This window comes from Drosophila navojoa, chromosome 2 (genome assembly GCF_054131105.1).
Source record: "Drosophila navojoa isolate 15081-1374.11 chromosome 2, UAZ_NAV_1.0, whole genome shotgun sequence".
NCBI lineage: Eukaryota > Metazoa > Arthropoda > Insecta > Diptera > Drosophilidae > Drosophila > Drosophila navojoa.
The window spans coordinates 17769279-17788819 of NC_142890.1; the positions used below are offsets into that span (position 1 = coordinate 17769279).

A 19541-nucleotide genomic window follows, 5' to 3' on the forward strand; every position below is an offset into this window, starting at 1 on the left:
TGCTTTAGTTATGACTTGCTTAGGGGCGTGGCACGTGGTGTAATTGCCTCCAAGGGGGTTAAAGGGTAGCAAATGCCAGAGTTATTAACAACATGTGTTGCCGCCAGCAAAATGTCCAGAACGAATGGATTCTGGCTGGATGGGGTATATGTTTGGGTGTGGGGGTGGGGCGCGCAGAGCAGTCTAAGTTTATGGCCCTTTAAGCTGGCTATGAAACTCGCAACGTGCAACTTGCAACTTGCAACTTGCAACTTGCAACTTGCAACTTGATTATCTTCTGCTCCCAATTATAAAAAAGCAACAAACTATTTTCTTTCTGCTCTTGCTGTCTTCTGAACTTAAACTCAATTTGTGTAAAAGAGAAGAAGAAGACGGAGGAGGGAGGTGTCACATTATTGATGGACAGTGTACGGCACGTCTCAAAGAGCATAAGTTATTTGGCATGGAACGGAATGGAATGGAACGAGCTGAAGTGATGTAAAGTTGACGCTAAGTGGCGCAAACAAAAGTCAACTGTAAAGAGGAACCAACAGAGCAGCTCGCAAGTTAACTGAAAGCCAAATGGAATTCAAGCAAAAGATTACCGAGAGAACAACAAAAGTATCGAGTCCTTTTATTTTTTTATTTACGAAAAAGACAGAGAACTAATATCAAGACTTGGCCAGAGGCAGATAGGAGCATGCTGCTCATAAAGAATTTATGGAATTTCAAATTACATATCTGCAGTTAAACGAAACTCTCAACTTGTGCCCCTGCAGTTGTAATATTTGTGTTTGGTCTTTTCGTACTGCATTCCTAATTATCAGACAGCTGAAATATTCATACGCTTTCGCGGCAGTATTGCGCTATTCAACCTGATTTAATATGACCCTGAAAACAGTGTGTCAAGTCGGTTGGCTTCTCTGTGCAAGGGGGTGTGACACATGAATGATATGAAGTGACAACCAAACAGTTACCCAACACGAGTAAAGAACGAGAAAGGGGGAGAGAAAGAGTGAGTGAGTGAGAGAGAGCCAGAATGCGAGCGGAAACTTTAGAATAAATAATGAGGCAAAACTTGGGAGCTCAGCTGCAAATTAGGTTAATTAAAAACCGCTCGAGGACCCTCTCAGTCTCTCGCTCTCGCCCAACTCTCACGTAAGACACACTTGGAATCTCTTTTTGCCACCTTCTTTCCAAACCAAAAAAAAAGAAAAGCACAAAAATGAAAATTGGCAAACAAAATATAAAAAGCAAAGGAAACTGAATTAAAAAAAAAAAAAAAAAAAAAAACGACAACGAAAAGTGCGTCACAAACTTTTTCAATTAAAGTTAATTTTGTTCTTGTTGTAGCTTCGTTTCGCTTTTTTCGGGCGCATTTCCTGCTTTAAGCGTTGTCAAAAAAGCGTCACAAATTGAATTTTGATCGATATATAATGCATAGATGGCGCACGGGAAGGGGCGGAGAGGGGACGGCGGGCGCACGGGCACAGATGTCAAGCATCGGAGTGGGTGCACATAGCAAAATGACAGCAAATTAGCAGGCAAGAAAGGTCAAACCAAAGTGTCTGATGAAAGAGACGGCAGCAGAGTCTTGAGCAGAAAATGAGATGAAAGCCCGATGTCAGTGCCATAATGAAGAGGAATTTCTATCTAAAAAGATGTTCAATAAACGGACGGGCATTGATGTGGAAATCAGTAAAGAAAATACATTTTAAAAAGGAGCTGTCTGTATGCATGTTCAGTATTAATCTGAGATGCTAAAAACATATGCAGGTATAGAACATTTGTCATTTGATATATTTATTTAGATACCAAATGAGAAAGGAATCGCTAATTGTTATGTAGATAGATAGCAAAGGGGGTAATAGATAAGAGTAGAGAGATAGGAGTTAAGAGATACTAGATACTAGATACTAAATGCCAGATACTAGATAGTAGATACTAGATGCTTGATACTAGTTACGAGATCCTAGATCCTAGATACTAAATACTAGATACTAAATACTGGATACTAAATACTAGATACTAGATACTAGATACTAGATACTAGATACTTGATACTAGATACCAGATACTAGATACTAGATACTGGATACTAGATACTAGATACTAAATACCAGATACTAGATACTAAATACCAGATACCAGATACTAGATACTTGATACTTGATACTTGATACTAGATACTAGATACTAGATACTAGATACTAGATACTAGATACTAGAAACTAGATAACCAGATTTAACATACCAGATACTAGAATCTAATTAGATAGTATTCATTAATTATTAGGCCTAATACTTAATCAATGATTATTCGGCTGCACAGCTTAACTCTAAAATAACTCACCATAACTCTAGATAACTCTAGATAAATCCGTTGTATGTTCCGTCCAAGCCCCAGGGCACAATGCGCCATGTGGCTGGCTGCGTTTGCATTTCAACCATCTATCAGCTACTCACCTAAAACACACAATGCCTCCTCGGCGTCTGCCCGCCGCGTGCTCTCACGCATTTACTGGCAGAGCACTTCAAAACAAAAACGCAAAAATTCCGCTGGGAAACGGACCGGCTGTTTTATGCGCCTCGTTGGGCTGCCACACCTCCCCAGACCCGTGTCGTATGCCGCCCACCGTTTGCGCACCTCATTTGCCTCGTGCTCTTAGCGCCCACTTCACTTCATAGAATGTTTGACACATAAAACGCAGCCCCACGCCCCTGTGCAGCATGTCGCCCTCCCCTTATTGCTGTTTGCCCCATGTCAATCGCACATTTGGGCCCAGTTCCATTTTGTTGTTGCTGCTGCTTCTGTCTCTGGCATATTGTAAAACATGTTGAACATTAAACGAATCGGTGATAAAAAAAAATAAAAGGGAAAAGTAGTGGGAAAAAAATCACGTAAAATAGAAAATTCACGCGCAAGTTTATTGAACCACAGAGAGACAGCTATTGGATGGATGAGGAAGAGGGAGAGATGAGGACAGTGCGAGCCGCAGCAAATATCAATTCAACACCCAACCCCGTGCTCATCCCCCATTTATAACCCTATCGCCCGTACAAGTATCGCCGCGTTAAGTACACACATCAAAATATTTGAATGAAAAGTAAGCAAAGTAGTAGCCGCCGTTACCGCCAACACCTTCCCACTCCCATTGAGCCTCAGCTATGCGTCTGTCCAAATATATTCCCCCTCTCTCTCTCTCTCTCTCTATGGCTCTCGTTCTCTCTGGGAATCTCCTCGGCATAAACATTCGAAACCCCATTTTGCTGTAGACTATTTTTTGCCGCTTTCATCAAATACTGGGCATCATTTCACTTGAATTTCAGTTCCAATCCAAAAACTGTCTGACTGCCCCTGGCACATGTCGCTGGTCCCGCGCACACCCTATCCCAGTCCTGGCCCCTACCCAGCCCTCCGCCTGCCTTGCCTGTGGCGCTCTATTTGCTGCCACTGTGTTGCATTCGGCGCTCTGCTGCATATAAAATCGATAATTTTCTGCTCAAATGTGCAGAAAATTACGTTGATGCTGGGCATATTTATTATATGTATATATTTTTCCCATATGTCTTGTACACCCTATTTTATATTATTCGCTCGTTTCGGGCATTTCACCATATGCTGAAGCTCAAAATTTAATTTTGGTTTATGGTTTCTTGTTTTTATGGATTTTCCTATGTACAGAAAATTGATTAGAAATGTAAGTAAATGGATAGGAATATCTTTAAATCATGTTTAAGAATTGAAGTAAAAAGTTACAGATCTAAAACATTTTTGAGAGATGTTATTACAATTATCTCCCAGCTAAGATAATCATATAAAACTGGTAAAAATTCCCATTATACCATTAACATATAAATTTACACAATTGCTGCTGCTTGATTCATGATTCATATAGACTATAAATAACAGAATGTATAGAACATTCATATCTTCACAGCGAATCGAAAAGCCATTAAGCGTTTATCCCATTCAAGTGTAACGAGAATTTCTTTGAATTGGCGAAAATATCATCTAATAGCATGAAACTTAATGAACAAATTATTCAATAATAGCAAAAGCAAAAAAAAGAGTAAAAAATGTTTGTCATAATTTTGTTTCAGTTTTCGATGCTGTGATCCATTTATTTTATTTGTGTTTTAATCGATTTATTGTTTTATTATTTCTGTTGTCATCTCAAATAGCATTTTTGTGCTTTCTTTATAACATATTTATAAGTATTTCGTGTGTGGTAGCCCGCATGTCAATGACCCAGGGCAATGTGTGCCGGAATGGGCTTAAAAAAAAAGAAGAAAAAAACAAAGAAATGTGGCCAAGACAACTGAATAAAGCCAGGCCACAGGCGATGGCGCAGAGAAGGGGCGGGGGCGTGGGCCAGCACAAGCAGCAGCCGCAGCAGCAGCTGTTGACTTAAAGTTCTGCGGCTCATATCATTTGAATAATTCTCAATCTCTGTTTGTCTCGCTCCTCCAACGCCTTCTTAACCTTATGTCTACATTATAATATATTTTTGTGTGTTTTCATGTGTGAAGATTACGAGTGGTGCGCATACTTTTCAAAGTGCCTGTGGCCAGCGGCGAAGAGTCACTAAGTCAATTGTCAACACTTGAAATATATTTTAAACTTGTTTTTTTTTTTTTTTTTTTTTTGCTCTCTCTCTCATTCGTCTTTGCTCTCCCTCTCCCGTTCTCACTTACGATTTTTGACAAATTTATAACTGGTTTTATATATTTAATTTCTTGGCTACTTTTCTTATATGCGGGGTCAAATATTTAATGCGGTTTCATTAAAAGTTGATTGCACTTAAAATAAGATTATTCGTAACGATCGGCGAGGTCAAAAGTGCAATTAAGCGTGAAATATTTATGGGCTGTGTGGCTAAAGGAATGTAATAAAATTTAGATCTTAATAAGAAGGTAAGACGAGTACATGAAAAAATAAGAATTGTCAAGATTTAAATGGAATAGCGAGCAGATTAAAGATGAAATATGGAATAAATAATTGTGAACACAATTATTTCAGAGAATAATATAAAACCTTTTAGCTGTTAGACCATTTTTGTTTTTTGCACTCGATTCTTTATGGCTTTAACAGGTATTTTTTGTACATACTAAATATGGTAATATAAATTACAAATACAGTAAAACACAATAATAATTATTTAGCTATGAAATTAAAATCAATTTGAATTGAATTTTTTGCTAGAACAATGCCCAGAGCTATGATAATGTATCTTGGCAACGGTTATATCTCTATTTTTCTCTTAAACCAAGTCCAAATGTAATCAGCACTCGACCTCATTATGCTAAATGATGAGACCACTGTCAACTGCAGTCGCTGACTCTTCGGCCTCCCCTTAGATATTTGTCCAAATTACTCAGTAAAGCATTGGGTCATGTCATAATCCCCCGGATAACCCAAAAAACTATGGGAAAAAAGCAAGAGAATGAAAAACAAGAAAAAAATAAATGTAAATAATTACAAATATTGTATTTTCCATTATTTTAATTAGTAAAATATGTAATGCACTTTGTACAATGCGGTGTGGATTGCTGTAAACTCTTTATGCAACAGAGATAGAGAGGGAGAGAGAGAGTTGGATAGAGCCGCAAATACAAAAGAGGAATAAGAATGAGCCGCAATAAAGTGGAAGTGGAAACATTTCCGGCTGCCGCAAAACTGTTTCCTGGCCAACGATAAAATACATTTTTATGCCAAAGCCAATGTACGTGTGTGTGTGTGTGTGTGTGTGTGTGCGTGAATGTATATGTGTATCATAAGTGGGTGGGCTGGGATGTCTGGTTTAAGGGTCGTTCGAAACGGAGCTGTTAATTTGCGCTTTAGAGTTGAAAATGCGGCGATCTGCGTATCTAAAAAGCCGCAGCCTTTGCAAATATATATACGTTATATACATATATATGTATAAAAAATATACTTGACTTTTTTTTTCAAATTGTCTACTCTTAAATTGAAATTAACGAGGCGTAAATTTCACTGGTTAGACCCAGGCACAAATAACAGAAAAAGGATGCGAAATAGAAATGAAATAAAACTTTTGCTTTAATTGGGCGCTAAGTGCAAAGAAAGGGGAAATAGAATTTTTTAAAAGTAAAGCATACGACGATAAAATAAAAAGTTTACAGCTTTCAAATGCTCTCTGGTCAGACTTAATGAATAATATAGCTTGGGTAGGTTTTGGTGCAGATGTGGCAAGCAATCAAAACTTTTGCTGTAAAGCATATTCAAGCTATACTTATCTAACTGAATAGTTGTGTGTTGTAGAATATCATTTTTATTAATGTATTTTATAATATTTATTTATTGATTATGGATACTGAAAAGTAAGCCAAAGCTATCCCTGAGATCAGATAAGATAAGAGTAATACATAATTGTATTATTATATCATAATACATAATTGCTTAGCAAGCTGAAATACCCGCATTGGTTAGGGTATGTACAAATGCTGTGGGTTCTCTTAGATGAACGCCTTAAAAGAAGAGCCCGTATCGAAAGAGAGGGAGAGAGAGACAGATTGAGTGAGTAATAGAGGGGGCGGGCGAGGAGAGCGACTAGTAACATCTCGTCGTGAGCTGTCAGTAAGAATTATTATGCTTGTAATGCAATGCTCAGACAGAGGCGGCTAGAGGCGTGGCCATAGAGCATGTCACACCCACACGAGTGGGACGACGCCGCTGTGGAAATAAAAAGCCGCAAGGATTTATCACTGTGGCATCTTTGGTATCTATGGCGAGCCACGTAACAGAGGAGAGTGAAGCAGACCCAGACCCAGACCCAGACCCAGGCCAAAGCTGAGGCAGACACATTTCATGCTAACAAGCTGGCTCAAGAGCTGGCTTGCATGCAGTGCATGCAACTTACTTACCTTGCCAGCCAGAGAGGGAGAGATAGCGATGCTCAAGAGAGAGAGAGAGAGAGAGGGAGAGGCAGGGTGGGGTTAACGGATGCAGGAGGCTGCTTAAAATGCTTTGCCCTGGCGGCTGCTGTCGTAGCATATGTAAAAGGTATTATGGCTAAAAGCAAAAATATTGCATTCGACAGCGCAATTTGTTAGCCATTTGAATGATGTCGATGTGTGGTGCGCTGGGTGGTGCACTTCGGCAAAAGGCCAACTAAACTGATAACGACAGCCACCTAAAGTGAGTTTAGCATTTGTGTGTGATTCGATTGTGGCTCTGCGTATACATACATAAATCTCTCTCTCTTTCTCTCTCACTCTCTGGCAGATGTTCATATGTTGTCTATAGAGATTGCGCTGCTCAAGTTAATTGCAACTAGTTGTTGCTGTTGCTGCACCACTGACAGCGTATGCAAATGCCACATAATGGTGCATTCTCTGTGTGGCAAGTAGCACAATTGACAGCTACATGGGCCGGGTCTTAAACGGGGAGTCTGGCTTAGCGAAAGACACAAAATAATCTCACGAGTGCGTGTCAAGAAGTCTTGAGCGTGTCGTATGCCTAAGTAAATTCGAATGTAAATGTTGCTTTGGACGTCTCTAACTGCTCTTTGGGCTCGTGAATATTGATTAAAGCGAATTCTAGATATATTTAATAATATTTTTATGCGGAAGTAAATCGAGAATTTAATTGGGCTAAGCAAATCAACTTGAATTCTTGTTCTTGGGGCCAGTCCATCAGGCAAATTTCATTCTTAATAAATGAACAGCCTGCAGCGACAATGGTTTATGGCATAGCCACGCCCACTTTCCAAACTTACCGCCTTATAATATTAATTATGATCCGAGTTTACAGTTTAGTGCCCAAAAAGTGTTCAACTGCAACTGCTCAACTCGGATTACAATTTGTGCCAAACAAATTTTCAGCAAATTGCCAAACTGTGCCTCCGCAGCCCGCCCCCGCTCCCGGCCAGCGCCCAGCGCCCAGCGCCTTCTACTGGCTTCACAAAGGCCAGCAAACTGATATGCAAAGTTTTTTGCTCATTTTGCGACTTGGCTCTTTAGGGATTATGAATGCGAATGAAAATTTACCAGCCGTTAGATGCTAGGTGCCAGCAGGGGGTCGAGGACTGAGGGTTGATGGTTGATGGGTGGCAGCCAGGGGGCGGGGGCTTTGCTTAGGGCGTTTGCCAGTGTTGGACTCGCGCTCGGCTCTCTCTCTTATTACTTGAATGATGAAGTAGCTGTGCGCATAATTTGCTTAAATAATTTGCAAGTACAAAGCGCTTCCGAGGACTTGGAACTATTGAATACCCTGTAGCGTTTGCGTGGTGCAGACTGTAGTCATAGAAACTGTAAAGTTAAGAGCAGAGAAAAAGGAGAGTAGGATAAAACTTGTGAATATATGCTGAAGCTTAGCTTAGCAAAGGCTTGAAATAAGAACACCATCTCCAGGGTAACTGTTAGTCGAACCCCAAGTGGATTATGTATTTTTTTTGCGTGTTTTTTTTTATTTGATTTTCTGGGCTGGAAATGGAAATGTTTTGTATGCGGCGGAAATGCGCTGTGCAATTTAACAGTTTCGCACGAGCAATTGCAATTGAAAATGTTAATTGCAGTTGCCGCCCTTTGTGGCACACACACACACACATATTTAGAACTGCAAACTGGGTTAAAAGTCTAGTCTGATATGCTAAGAATAATAATAATGAAGAATGGAAATAATGACAATGGGAATGGGAGATGGGGATGTGCATGTCCAACTCTCTGTAGAGAAGGAAAACGCAATATGCACTGCCAGAGATGCATATGAGGGGGAGGAGCGAGACACGCATTACCAAATGCTGAATGTGGGTGAAAGTTGGCCATGGCTAATGCAATGAGCATTTGAATTTCATGGCATTGCGAGTCAGTTAACTTGGCTCATATAATAATTATGACAATTTCACTCGACTGACACACTTTTCTTTTCTGTGAGCCATCTCTCTGCGTGTCTCTGTCAGCTTATCTAGCTGCTGCGCGTTACTTTTCCGACAGCCAAGTGTCACAAGCTGCTTAAGACACGAATTCATGAACTCGCCAGGTTTCATTTAAATTTTGAATGTTTTGGAATTATTTACAGCAAAGTTCGTATGGAGTTTGCCATATCACAGACTGAAATAATCTAAGTCCCGCTGCTGCTCTGCGCCTCTGGCTACGAGCTGTGTTAACCCCTTTGCCCATCGACTTGATATGCATGGCAAATGAGCGGCTTTTGGCTGCGCCTGACAAGCGTGTAATCTCTACATAAGTGAAAAAAAATACAACTCAGAAACTGGCAAAATGAAAAAGAAATTGTGTGTGTGTGTGTGGCGAGGGTTGCCATCCTGTTGCCGCATTGCCCTCGAGTCATTCACGTGGCTGCAACACGTGCCGCGCTCGCTATCAGCTGGCACACAGGCGAGCCTCGAAACTGCGGGGCGTTGCCTGTCAACATGTGTGACAGACGCCGCATGTCATCAACAAAAGAAGACAGATAATATGTGTGAGAGAGAGCGAGAGTGAGACAGAGCGAGTGTGTGACAGAGGAGAGAATTCAGGAAATTACTTTTGCCTGTGCTTCAAGTAGAAACTAGCTAAAACGCAGTCTCAACTTGTAGCCCTAAGATACACTCGCACATACATAGATACATGTATGTATGTATGTATCTATGTATGTATGCATGTATGTGCAACTATCTGGCATTTGTCACGTGCCATTTTACTGTTTGTTTACTTAAATGCCTGGACAACCCTAAGCGGCAGCCCTCGCTTCAAAACACCCTCCCCTCCTCCCCTCCCCCTGTGCTGCCTTCAACTTTGACAAATAGTTGCGAACGCTGAGATACTTTTGCGCCTTTGCTTTGGCGTTGGCCTCTGCTGCACAGCTGTGAAACATTTCCTGTGGTCATGTTTGCGTTCACACACACACACACACACGCACGTGAGAGGGGGTGTGGCAGAAGAAGAAAAAAAAAAAACATGTGTGTGAAATCACTTCAAGCCAACGCTCGGCGTTCGCTCTCGGCACACGTAGCTGTTCGATACAAAACATATGATGCTGCGCGTTCCATGTTTCCTTCCACACACACACACACACACGCACGCACACAATTTATATAATGATGTCGCACTTTTGCTGTGCCACACATTGGGGAATATCAATTTTGTATGTGTGTGTGTATTCGTTGTTGTTGTTGTTGTTGTTGTTGTATTGGCAATAACTATTTATTATGTACGTAGCTATGCTACATTGTATTTGTATGTATTTTATTTTTATTTTTATTCTGGTTTTTTTGTTGCTAGAGCTGTCTTCTATTTTGTGGCCTTTTTTTTGCGCTACTCTAAAATGCAATTTTATAGCTGTCAAGGGAATTTAACGCCAAGCGCGAAAATGCAGGCACTTGGCTCCCTTTGGCCCCTACTGGCCCCGCCCGCCCGCGAGATCCAGCCAGCCCGCCTCGTGTCACGTTGTGCCTGCCACGCCTTGTCCTGTGCTTTGCTTGTCTTTTGTTTAGCCATGTACGTTGCGCTACTTTTTGGCTAACGATGAAGTGTCAAGATACATTTTGTTGTCGCTGCTGCCGCCGCTGCTGCTGCTGCCTAGCCATTGTTTTTGTGTTGCACGGGTGGGAAAGGGTATGTAACTGCATGCCACTACGACACTTGCATACGGAAACGATTTTCTGATATATATATGCCCCGTCCCTGCCTCGCCCCCTCTGCTTCGCTTCGTTTTTTGCGCTTTTATGCATTGCGTGCAAAGCGTAAACAAAGGGGCCAAATCGCCAAATGGAGAATAGAGTCAGCCCTTGCTCCACACCTCCCTAAATTCATGGGGAATACTTCCCGCTGCGTGTGCACATAATAAAGCTAAGTAAATTGATGGTCTTTGCGCCGAAACTGACAAGTTGCAATAACAACAACAACAGCAACAACAATGGCAACAAAAGTTTTCGATGGTCATATTAGATAGAAGCTCCCAACTGGACAACAGAGACAAAGGCAGAGCGAGAGAGTGAGAGAGAGAGAGAGAGAGAGAGAAAGAAAGAAAAAACGAGTGACTGCGTATTGAATAGATTCTGTTGCCATATTTGCCATATTGTTGGCTAGCAGAACAAAACAACATACAAATATATATAGAGCCAAATATATATACAGAGCCAAAGTTGGATAGATAGATGGTTAGATAGATTCTGGGGTTAGATAGCTGCTTCGAATAGATGAATGACTGTTTCGGTCATATAGAATGTATGCCAGTCATTTATCATGCCAACGCAAGGCGAAAGGCTCATATGTCTGCAGAGAGACAGCGAGTACATATGCCTGATGCGGGCCAAAGGTAAAGAGTGGAAAATACTACAAAGAGAGTCATAGTGCATAGAACTAGTCAAGAGTACTTAAGAAACCTGCATAATGCACTCAAGTAAATGAGAATTGAATAACAAGCGTAACTTGTAGAAGAAGCTTATACTCTGTGTGTTCAATTTATATTGATTAAAATAATAAAATATAAAGAATCAAGCAATAGAATATGTTTCGCTTGGTTTGGACAGACTTTAATACATTCTGAAATTCTCATATTTATTTTAAATACACACATGGGGGGGGGGGGGGGGGGGGGGGCAGTAAATGCATACAGCTCTATTTAAAAGTCTATCATATTGATTTTATTATTAATTTTTCATGCAGCTGGACATGCTTTCGATTGCCATGGTTCCATAATCTATAATAAGCATCCCCTAAGCTCAAGTTAAATTGCGATCAACCCTCGTTCTAGCTCGACATTTGCCATTTCTATTAGCGCTGCTGCTTCAAGGCCAAGTGCTTGGCCCAGCCCATTAGCAAAGACAGAACCAACCACCCACCCACAGAGTAATACAAACAGCTGGCAGCTTATGGGCAGCCAGAAGTTCCCTTGCTTTTGCTGCTTTTGCATCAACATAAATCAGCCGCATAAACGTAATTAAAGCATAAACAAAACCAAAAACAGAAAAGAAACAAAAAATATGATAAAGAGAATTTCACAGATGTGCTATAAACTCTTCTCGTTGTTGTTGTTGTTGTTGTTGTTGCCAGCGCCTGTTAGTATATATTTGCGCAGAGGCTGCGCCAAAATAAACACAAATTACAAATCGAAATCCCTTTAAAAACATGCGAACCACTGCACTTTGAAGTTAAAAATAAAAGAATTTCTTAAATATTGAATGGAAAAAAGAAGAAGAAGAAGAGCACGCATATCACAAAATATGTGAAAATTTCCATATAAATTGTTGGAAGTTAAAGTAAATAAAAGTTGCTGCTTGCATTGTCAGACGGCGGTGCAGCATGAAAATGAAATTTAATTTAATTTTGCGTTAAATTCAGCAAAAGTGAAATGCCAGAAATCAAAGGGTTCAAAGGGCAGCACGTCGAGTGGGGTGTGTGAGTGGGCGTGGCCGGTGCTTGGGGCATCGCATGGTCAGCGTCAGCGACAGCAGCAGAGGCATAAATAAATGAATACAAAAAAAAAAGAGAAATGCGACACATGACAAAAAAAAAAAAAAAAAAAAAAAAATAGAGAGAGAGAGAAAGTATTCGAATTGAGCTGGGAAAAGTGTGACTGCCCTTTATATTTTAGGGCTGCGGGAGCTATATGAAAGTTCTTCTCGTGTGTATTTGAAGCTGGGAGCGGCGGGCACCCAGAGGCGCCAAGGATGTGTCCTCTACATGTAAATGATATTTTTCGAGTGGCCGCCAGTCAAACGCAGGCAATGAAAGCGGAACAGTATGAAAACCCTTAAAACCCTAAAAAAAATAAAAAGAATATACCACCACCCCAGTCGCATTTTGTGGTCAAAAGGCCAGGGGCCCGAAATCTGTGTGTGTGTGTGTGTGTGTTTAAGCCGCTTTGCCTCGCCAGCCAGCCAGTCAGCCAATTGGCCTGGCTTTGTCTCTCTTTCTTGTCTTTTATAGACATTTTAAATATTTGATATTCCTGGATTTTCTGCATTTTACAAGCCATGAATTTTTTAATAACCCAACAACGGCAAAAAACCGCGAGTGACAATTTTCGGCGCACGAATCGCGTCAATATTTATGAGGCTACGCGACGCGAACAGCAGTTGACCCGCTGCATGATATAACAACGCCCCAATGGCCCCCTAAAAGCCAGAGCTACCCCAAGCCCCCCTCTCTCTCTCTCTCACTCTAGCCGTTCGCTTGATGCCCTGTTTTGGTTTCTGTGTCGCAGTTGGCCTTTGTTTTTGAAAAGAGGCCTCGTGATTTATGAACAGCGCTTTTGATGCGGATTTTTCGGTCGTCCCCTGTGGCTTAACTAGTTTGCCAGGCTCGCGCCGAAAGCCAAAGCTAAAGCAAAAGCCATAGCCATAGCCATAGCCACCACAGCCATAGTCATAGCCACATAGCCACATTGCCTTTGTTTGCCTCACAGAGAGTGTCTATCATAGTGGAGCTGTCAACAATGGCTTCCAATTTAATAAGACTGCTAGTCGAATGCGTGTCATAAAGCCCGCTTTAAACCAAATATAGATTCACAAGAAAAGCTAAACTCTATTAACAAAATAATATTGTAAAAGATTATTTTTATAAAAAAAAAAAAAAACTTTTAATAGAATTGATAGCCTTTTGGTATTGATGTTTTCTGAAAACTATTTATAAAGTATTCAGAATTTGATTGTTAATATCTCGATTATATAAATTCATATTACTAAAGCTTGTTTCTCTCTCTCTCTCTCTCTCTCATTCTCTTTGCAGGTAGGTGACAATGTACGTAAACTATTTGAACAGCTCGTAAACAAAAGCCAATGATATTTGTTTACACACAACGGTATATTTAGATTCCTCCGCACTCTTTTTTATCTAAACACACGCCGTTAATGGAGGTCTTTGTTGTTGGTAAATCGAGTGCATGAATTTTCGCACATGGCTCCATGTTTTATTTACTAACCCCAAATTCTGTGTTATATAATAATGAAAATCGTATTGACTATTTCGAGAACACTAAACAAATCTCTAGATGATCATCCGTTTGCGTCATTAGGTCAGAGAGTGGGGGCCCCAACTCAGATTAGCAATTAGAAGACCATTTTGCTGGGATAACACTTTATTTCAGCTGGCAGTCCATTAAAAACACTCAGAAAATAAAAAAAAAAAAAAACAGTCAAAACCGGGAAACAACAAAATATGGGCCAAGTAGCTGGCAAGCAGGTGAGACAGGCAATTCGAGATAGCAGAGCAGAATTTGATCATAAATTGAATTGGGCATTAATTAGTCACTCTTCTTGATTACCGAAATCAACAAATCAAGTCTGTATATATCTGATGTAGTATTTATCAATATGTATGGTATTCTATTTTAATTTGCCCGAGTTAGTCATCAGTTTTTATTTTATTTGTAGCTTGACTATTTTGGATTGCGTTTATTTTTAAGAGAGCCACTAAACTGAAGAATTTATTAGACTAGACGGCGTTCTCGTATTGGCTATGAGTAACACAACAATTTTCTAAATATGTTTCATTTAACCCTTAAATAAATTTGCATAACTGGCTTAAAAATGTTTTCAAAGTGCTCTTAAAAAATGCATAAAGAATTATTTTAGGGCAATAAACCGAGTTACTTATTTAATTATATATATACATATATTCACAACAGGTCTGACAGCTTTAGTCTAAGAATTCTTGTTGCTTTTCACATACCAAAATACATATAATATATATGTATATATATTAAAACAAAAAGCGAAGCGTGTCAGTGCAAAACTTATCAAAATAACAAAAAAAGAAAGATTGTATTCGACATTCTGACAGCATGGAATAATTAAATTAAAATGTCAAACGATTTGCACAGCAAATTTGTGATATGTTTATACGTTCCCGAATTCCGCTTTATGCTTAATTCAATAGAACTTAATAAGAATAAAACACTAAAAACTGAACTTAACCCAAAATTAAGTTTGCTTGAAAAATGATAAAGCAAATGTTTATACGTTCCCGAATTTCGTTCAATAGAACTTAATAAGAATAAAACACTAAAAACCGAACTTAACCCAAAATTAAGTTTGCATGAAAAATGATAAAGCAAATTAATTAACTAGAGACTGGTCTAGTGAGATAGGATCTAGTCCCCAATTCAAGTTCCAAATCTAAATATCAATCTGTCTGTTTGTGTGCAGAGCAAGTTCTGCCAGTAAAGAAAATGTCAAGATCATAAACCAAAACTAAATAGACAAAAGTGAATCTGGAATATTTTCAAAGAGGGGCGTCTGAGAAGTTGAATTGAATTGAAAGAAGACTGAAAGAAATTGAAATGAATCGAATGCAAATACTAAGCATAAATGTGGAGGGTTTCAATATGGGTTTCGATATGGAAAGCGTATAAAGTGAAAAAATGATGAGATAGATAAAATAGTGCAATTAAATTGAATGATTCAAAACGTAAAAAATATAGAAAATGAGAACTGCAATTGAAAGTGAGATGAAAGAAAAAAGAAATCGCTTTCATAGCATTCATTTGAATTGAAAAGGTGTTGAAAATGATAAGCCTTTAAGTGGTCAATAAGTATTATGACTTATAATTTGGAAAGTATTTGCAAACTATTCAATATCGATAGAAAGCTGTCATAATTGCATGGAATTAAATTCATTGAACAAGAAGAAGATGCATACAAATGTTAATTGAAGCTGTTATTGAATTGAAGAAATCAATTGAACGACAATCAAAAAAGTAATTGATAAAATTGAAATTGAATAGGTAATTGAAATATAATTGAAGCTGATGACTTAAGTGTTGCAAAAGACGTTAAGTAATTCTGGCTTGCAAATGTGTTTTTTGCGTCTTTCAACTTTGCTTGCACCACTCGCAGATGTTATTTAATATTATAATTAGCAGCGCAACGATTTTATTTCTTCTAAATTTGCTGCTCGTGCGCTAATCAAACGATTGAATTAGAGTTGCGATCAAAACAAAAAACCAAAAGTGAAAAATACCAGCCGCAAAAAGAAGAAGAAGCAACTCAGCTGAACAAACTGCAATGAAATATTTAAAACACTTGTTTTGAGCAATCAAACGGAAGCGTTCAAGTTCGGTTTATGGTTTTGTTATATTTTGATTTAGCATTTTGAATTAATTTTTTTTCTTTATAAAGCTAAGTTTTTGATTGAGCAATTTCCTGTTTTGCTGCTAGCATTGCAAAAACCATGCGGCTTAATAATAAATTGAATGCTATTAACTCGGCTAATAACAACTGAGAGATTGACAGCTCATTGCGCCAAATGTTTAATATCGAATTCCCATTGATCAAATTATTGCATAACTTGATCAAAGAGAATAATGTGGGCGCTTCGCTTCGTATTTGCACATGTTTGCTTGTAAAGACTTGTACATTTAGAAAGCCGCAGATCTGGACTTGATTGAAAACCAGTTTGTTTTATGTTTTTTGTTCAATAGAGTTCCATCAGAACCCAGGGGAAACTTCAGAGATAGAATTTTGGTTTGTTGTTGTTGCGAATCGCGTGTCAATGTCTGAATGCTAAATGCTGAAGAAGCTGCTTGCTGAGAAATGTAACCGGTTGTGATGGCTCATGATGAGCGAGAACGTTGTACAGCAACACCGTTAACTGTGGCGGTCAACATAACGGTAAAGCGAGCCAAAGAGTTCTGGGTTCTGCTGTGCCTGCCTTGCTTTGCTGTTTGTTCTTAACTTTCATTTCATTTCAGCCAAGCCAGCCAGTCTCTCATTTCCTCTGTCTTTCTCCGTCTAGCACTCTGCCTTGGCCAATTATTTGCGTTGCACATTTTACTTTGCCTGACTTAATTCTTGGACTCTCTGTTTTTACCGTTACTTGCCAACGTTCTCGGCCTGGCTTGAGGTTTTGTATTTTGTATTTTTGCTGCTCTTCTTCATGGATTTTGTGCTCTTTGCGGTTGCTGCTGATGCTGAGGCTGATGCTGATGCTGCCTGCCTGTTTATATTACCTATATTGTCGCTTTGTTGTTGTTTTGGATTTGGTTTAACGCGTTTGACCTTAATACTTTGCGAAAGGCGTCAGTTGGCCTTTTTGTCTACTTTTTTTCTCTTTTTTTTGTGGCCACTGCGTTTTATATAAATTGTTTTGCTCCTGTTAACCCTTTCCGAACCGCCCTTCAACACCCAATTGTGTTGCACTGCTGACCTGGAGTTGAAGTTAGTGCAAATTGAAAATGTCAGTCAAAACGGCGGCGCTCACGCAACTGAAAATTAAATGGATGGCCCAATCAGAACTTGGCAGTGGAGCAAATGAACTATAAACTGTAGGAATAGCCACAGATTTCAAGAGGCAAAAGGGCAGAGCAACAGTCTAACGAGCAATAAAAGAATATTTAGTATAAAGAAGTATATAAATAAGTTTATTTAATATGCGAATATTATCGAAATGCAGCTTCTAGACATTTCCAAATCACAGTTTTAAAATATATTATAAAATCCCAGTTGTGTCGATGATTTAATAATATTTGTATAGCTTATATTATGCTTAAGATTATCAGATTTGCTGTTGCTGTTGCTGTTGCTGCTTTCTTTCATCTTTCCACTTATTATTAGTCACACGCTTCCCCAAGAATGGGCAACAAATCCATTTGACATATGGCCAAGTATCGGCCTTCTGTAGAGGCCCCCCAAAGGAGGCCCCCTTCACGAAGCTAAAAACAAATTTATCAAGCATGTGTCAACAGGCGAGTGTGAAAAGCTGTGCGGCGGAAAAAATGAAAAGGAAAAAAAGCAAGAAGAGTGAAAAAAGATAAATGAAAAGCTACATAAATAAGTGTCGCTCATTTAACAGACAATATTTTGCGCTGGCTTTTGGAATTTTCACCAGGTAGAGAGATGTGACCCACTCACTCGCACCTGTGTCTGTGTCTCTGTCCCATTCTCATTCGCATTCTCTTTCTCTATCTGTCGAATGCGGTCAACTGGTGGGCGTCTTTGGCAACTTGTATCTAGTTTCCACCAATGCGAACAGTCTTCTGAGGCGGGCTGCGCGGGATCTGTCGAGGCAGTCAATCAACGTGGCTTTCTTTTGACAGATCGTTGAACAAGTGTTGCTAGAACTAAAAATGAAAATAAATTCTTAAAAATATTACTTGAGTTTAAGAAACTATTTTTCATGATTAAAATTATTTCGAGTCTAGCATAGTTTTAAATAAATTTCATTCGACGTGACATTAATTATAACTGGGTTAACGTTTGTTTATGTTTCTCTTGTAATTTATTTTATTGTGTTGCGTTGCGGTTTCTTCGCTTCCCTTTTGTTTGGGCTTTAGTTTTTTTTCTTACTCTGAAATGCTTGCGCTTTGTTGCTTTCTTCGTGAGCTTTGGGCTGGGTAAACGAAAAATGTGAGTCAGGTTTTTATTTGTGTGCTTGGAAACGTGCGGCTAATGAATGATGAGAACTATGCGAACTAATGAACAAAGAGTTTTCTTTAAGATGGGTGGAAAGTACGTATGAGCAAACTAGCCTAGATTCGATTGAGTGGGAACAATTGAGAAACAACTCGACTTAAAGACAATGAAAAGTTTAGCTGAATTAACTTCTCAAGTAATCTGGAGTTGATCTTGGGAAGTGAAGTCTGAGATTAGGAATACATAAGGTTTAGAGTATAGGACGATATGGAATTGAAACGTTAGTATACGCAGAGTAGATATACTTTTAAATTAAGTTAGTTATAGTTTGAATAATAAATAGTAATAGTAAATAGATTATCAGTCTTCTACTTATGAGGTATTTAAAAACCTTTCACTATCCCCCAAAGAGCCCAAATTAGAAGTTCACTCATTCACTCACTTGCCTATACTATATATTAGTGCCAATAGTTCGTACGCCCCAAGAGTCTATTGTCGATCATATGAGCTGCCTGTCACTTTAGAAAGGCTTTCAAAAAAAAGTTAAACAATTTTAAAGGCAATCAATAAATATGAGCAAAAAACAGTCACTAAATGAAAGCCGAAGTGCAACAATGGCAAGCGAAAGAAACGTAGAGAAAGAAACAAAAACAGAACGTAAAGTCAATGAACTTGGCCAAGAAAGTCAATGTCCAAGCGAAAGAAGGGCTCAAAGAACAAAGCGGAAAAGCAAATACAATGTAAACTTGAACCAGCTGGCGCGTGCAAGAGCGAGACGCATAATAATTGTGTTAAGTGCCACATGAGCTGCTCAGGGAGGGAGGGGGGAAGTGTGCGATCATAGCCTCATCTGCATGTAATTGTCTCACCTTTTCGAACTTGGCGCACGTTCAGTCAAGATTTTGTTACATCATGACACCCTTTGCGTTACTTGCATATTTAAATGTATCCGTTCTTTATTTTCTTTTATTTATATATGTATATACATAAGTATATATATGTATAGTTTGTTGTTTTTCTTTGACGCCAACGTTAATTTAATTAACAAACTGAGTTACAGTTGCTTGAGCTTCTCCTCCCTTGCAAGCACCGACATCTGCTTTGAAAAGTTTTCGACTTCAAAAAAAAAAAAAAAACAAAAAAAAATTTGTATAAACTTTGTGGCATTTTGTTCCCCACTTGAAGTACCTCCCTCGCCCTCACTCGCCCTCTCTCTCTCTCTCTCTGTAGCACCCACTACAGTCTGCT

General features: G+C 39.2%; 1 protein-coding gene across 10 annotated transcripts in view; it reads left to right on the top strand.

Moving 5' to 3' along the window:
- Window positions 1–19541, top strand: part of pum (pumilio) — a 204546-nt gene that overhangs the window by 108739 nt on the left and 76266 nt on the right. For 5 of the 10 annotated variants that reach the window (XM_089256794.1, XM_089256791.1, XM_089256812.1 and 2 more), the window contains one exon: window positions 13672–13683. The exons of the other annotated variants lie outside the window; for them this stretch is intronic. In XM_089256794.1, coding sequence (XP_089112920.1) covers window positions 13672–13683 — 12 coding nt within the window. The remainder of the gene's footprint in view (window positions 1–13671; window positions 13684–19541) is intronic. 10 annotated transcript variants of the gene reach the window in all.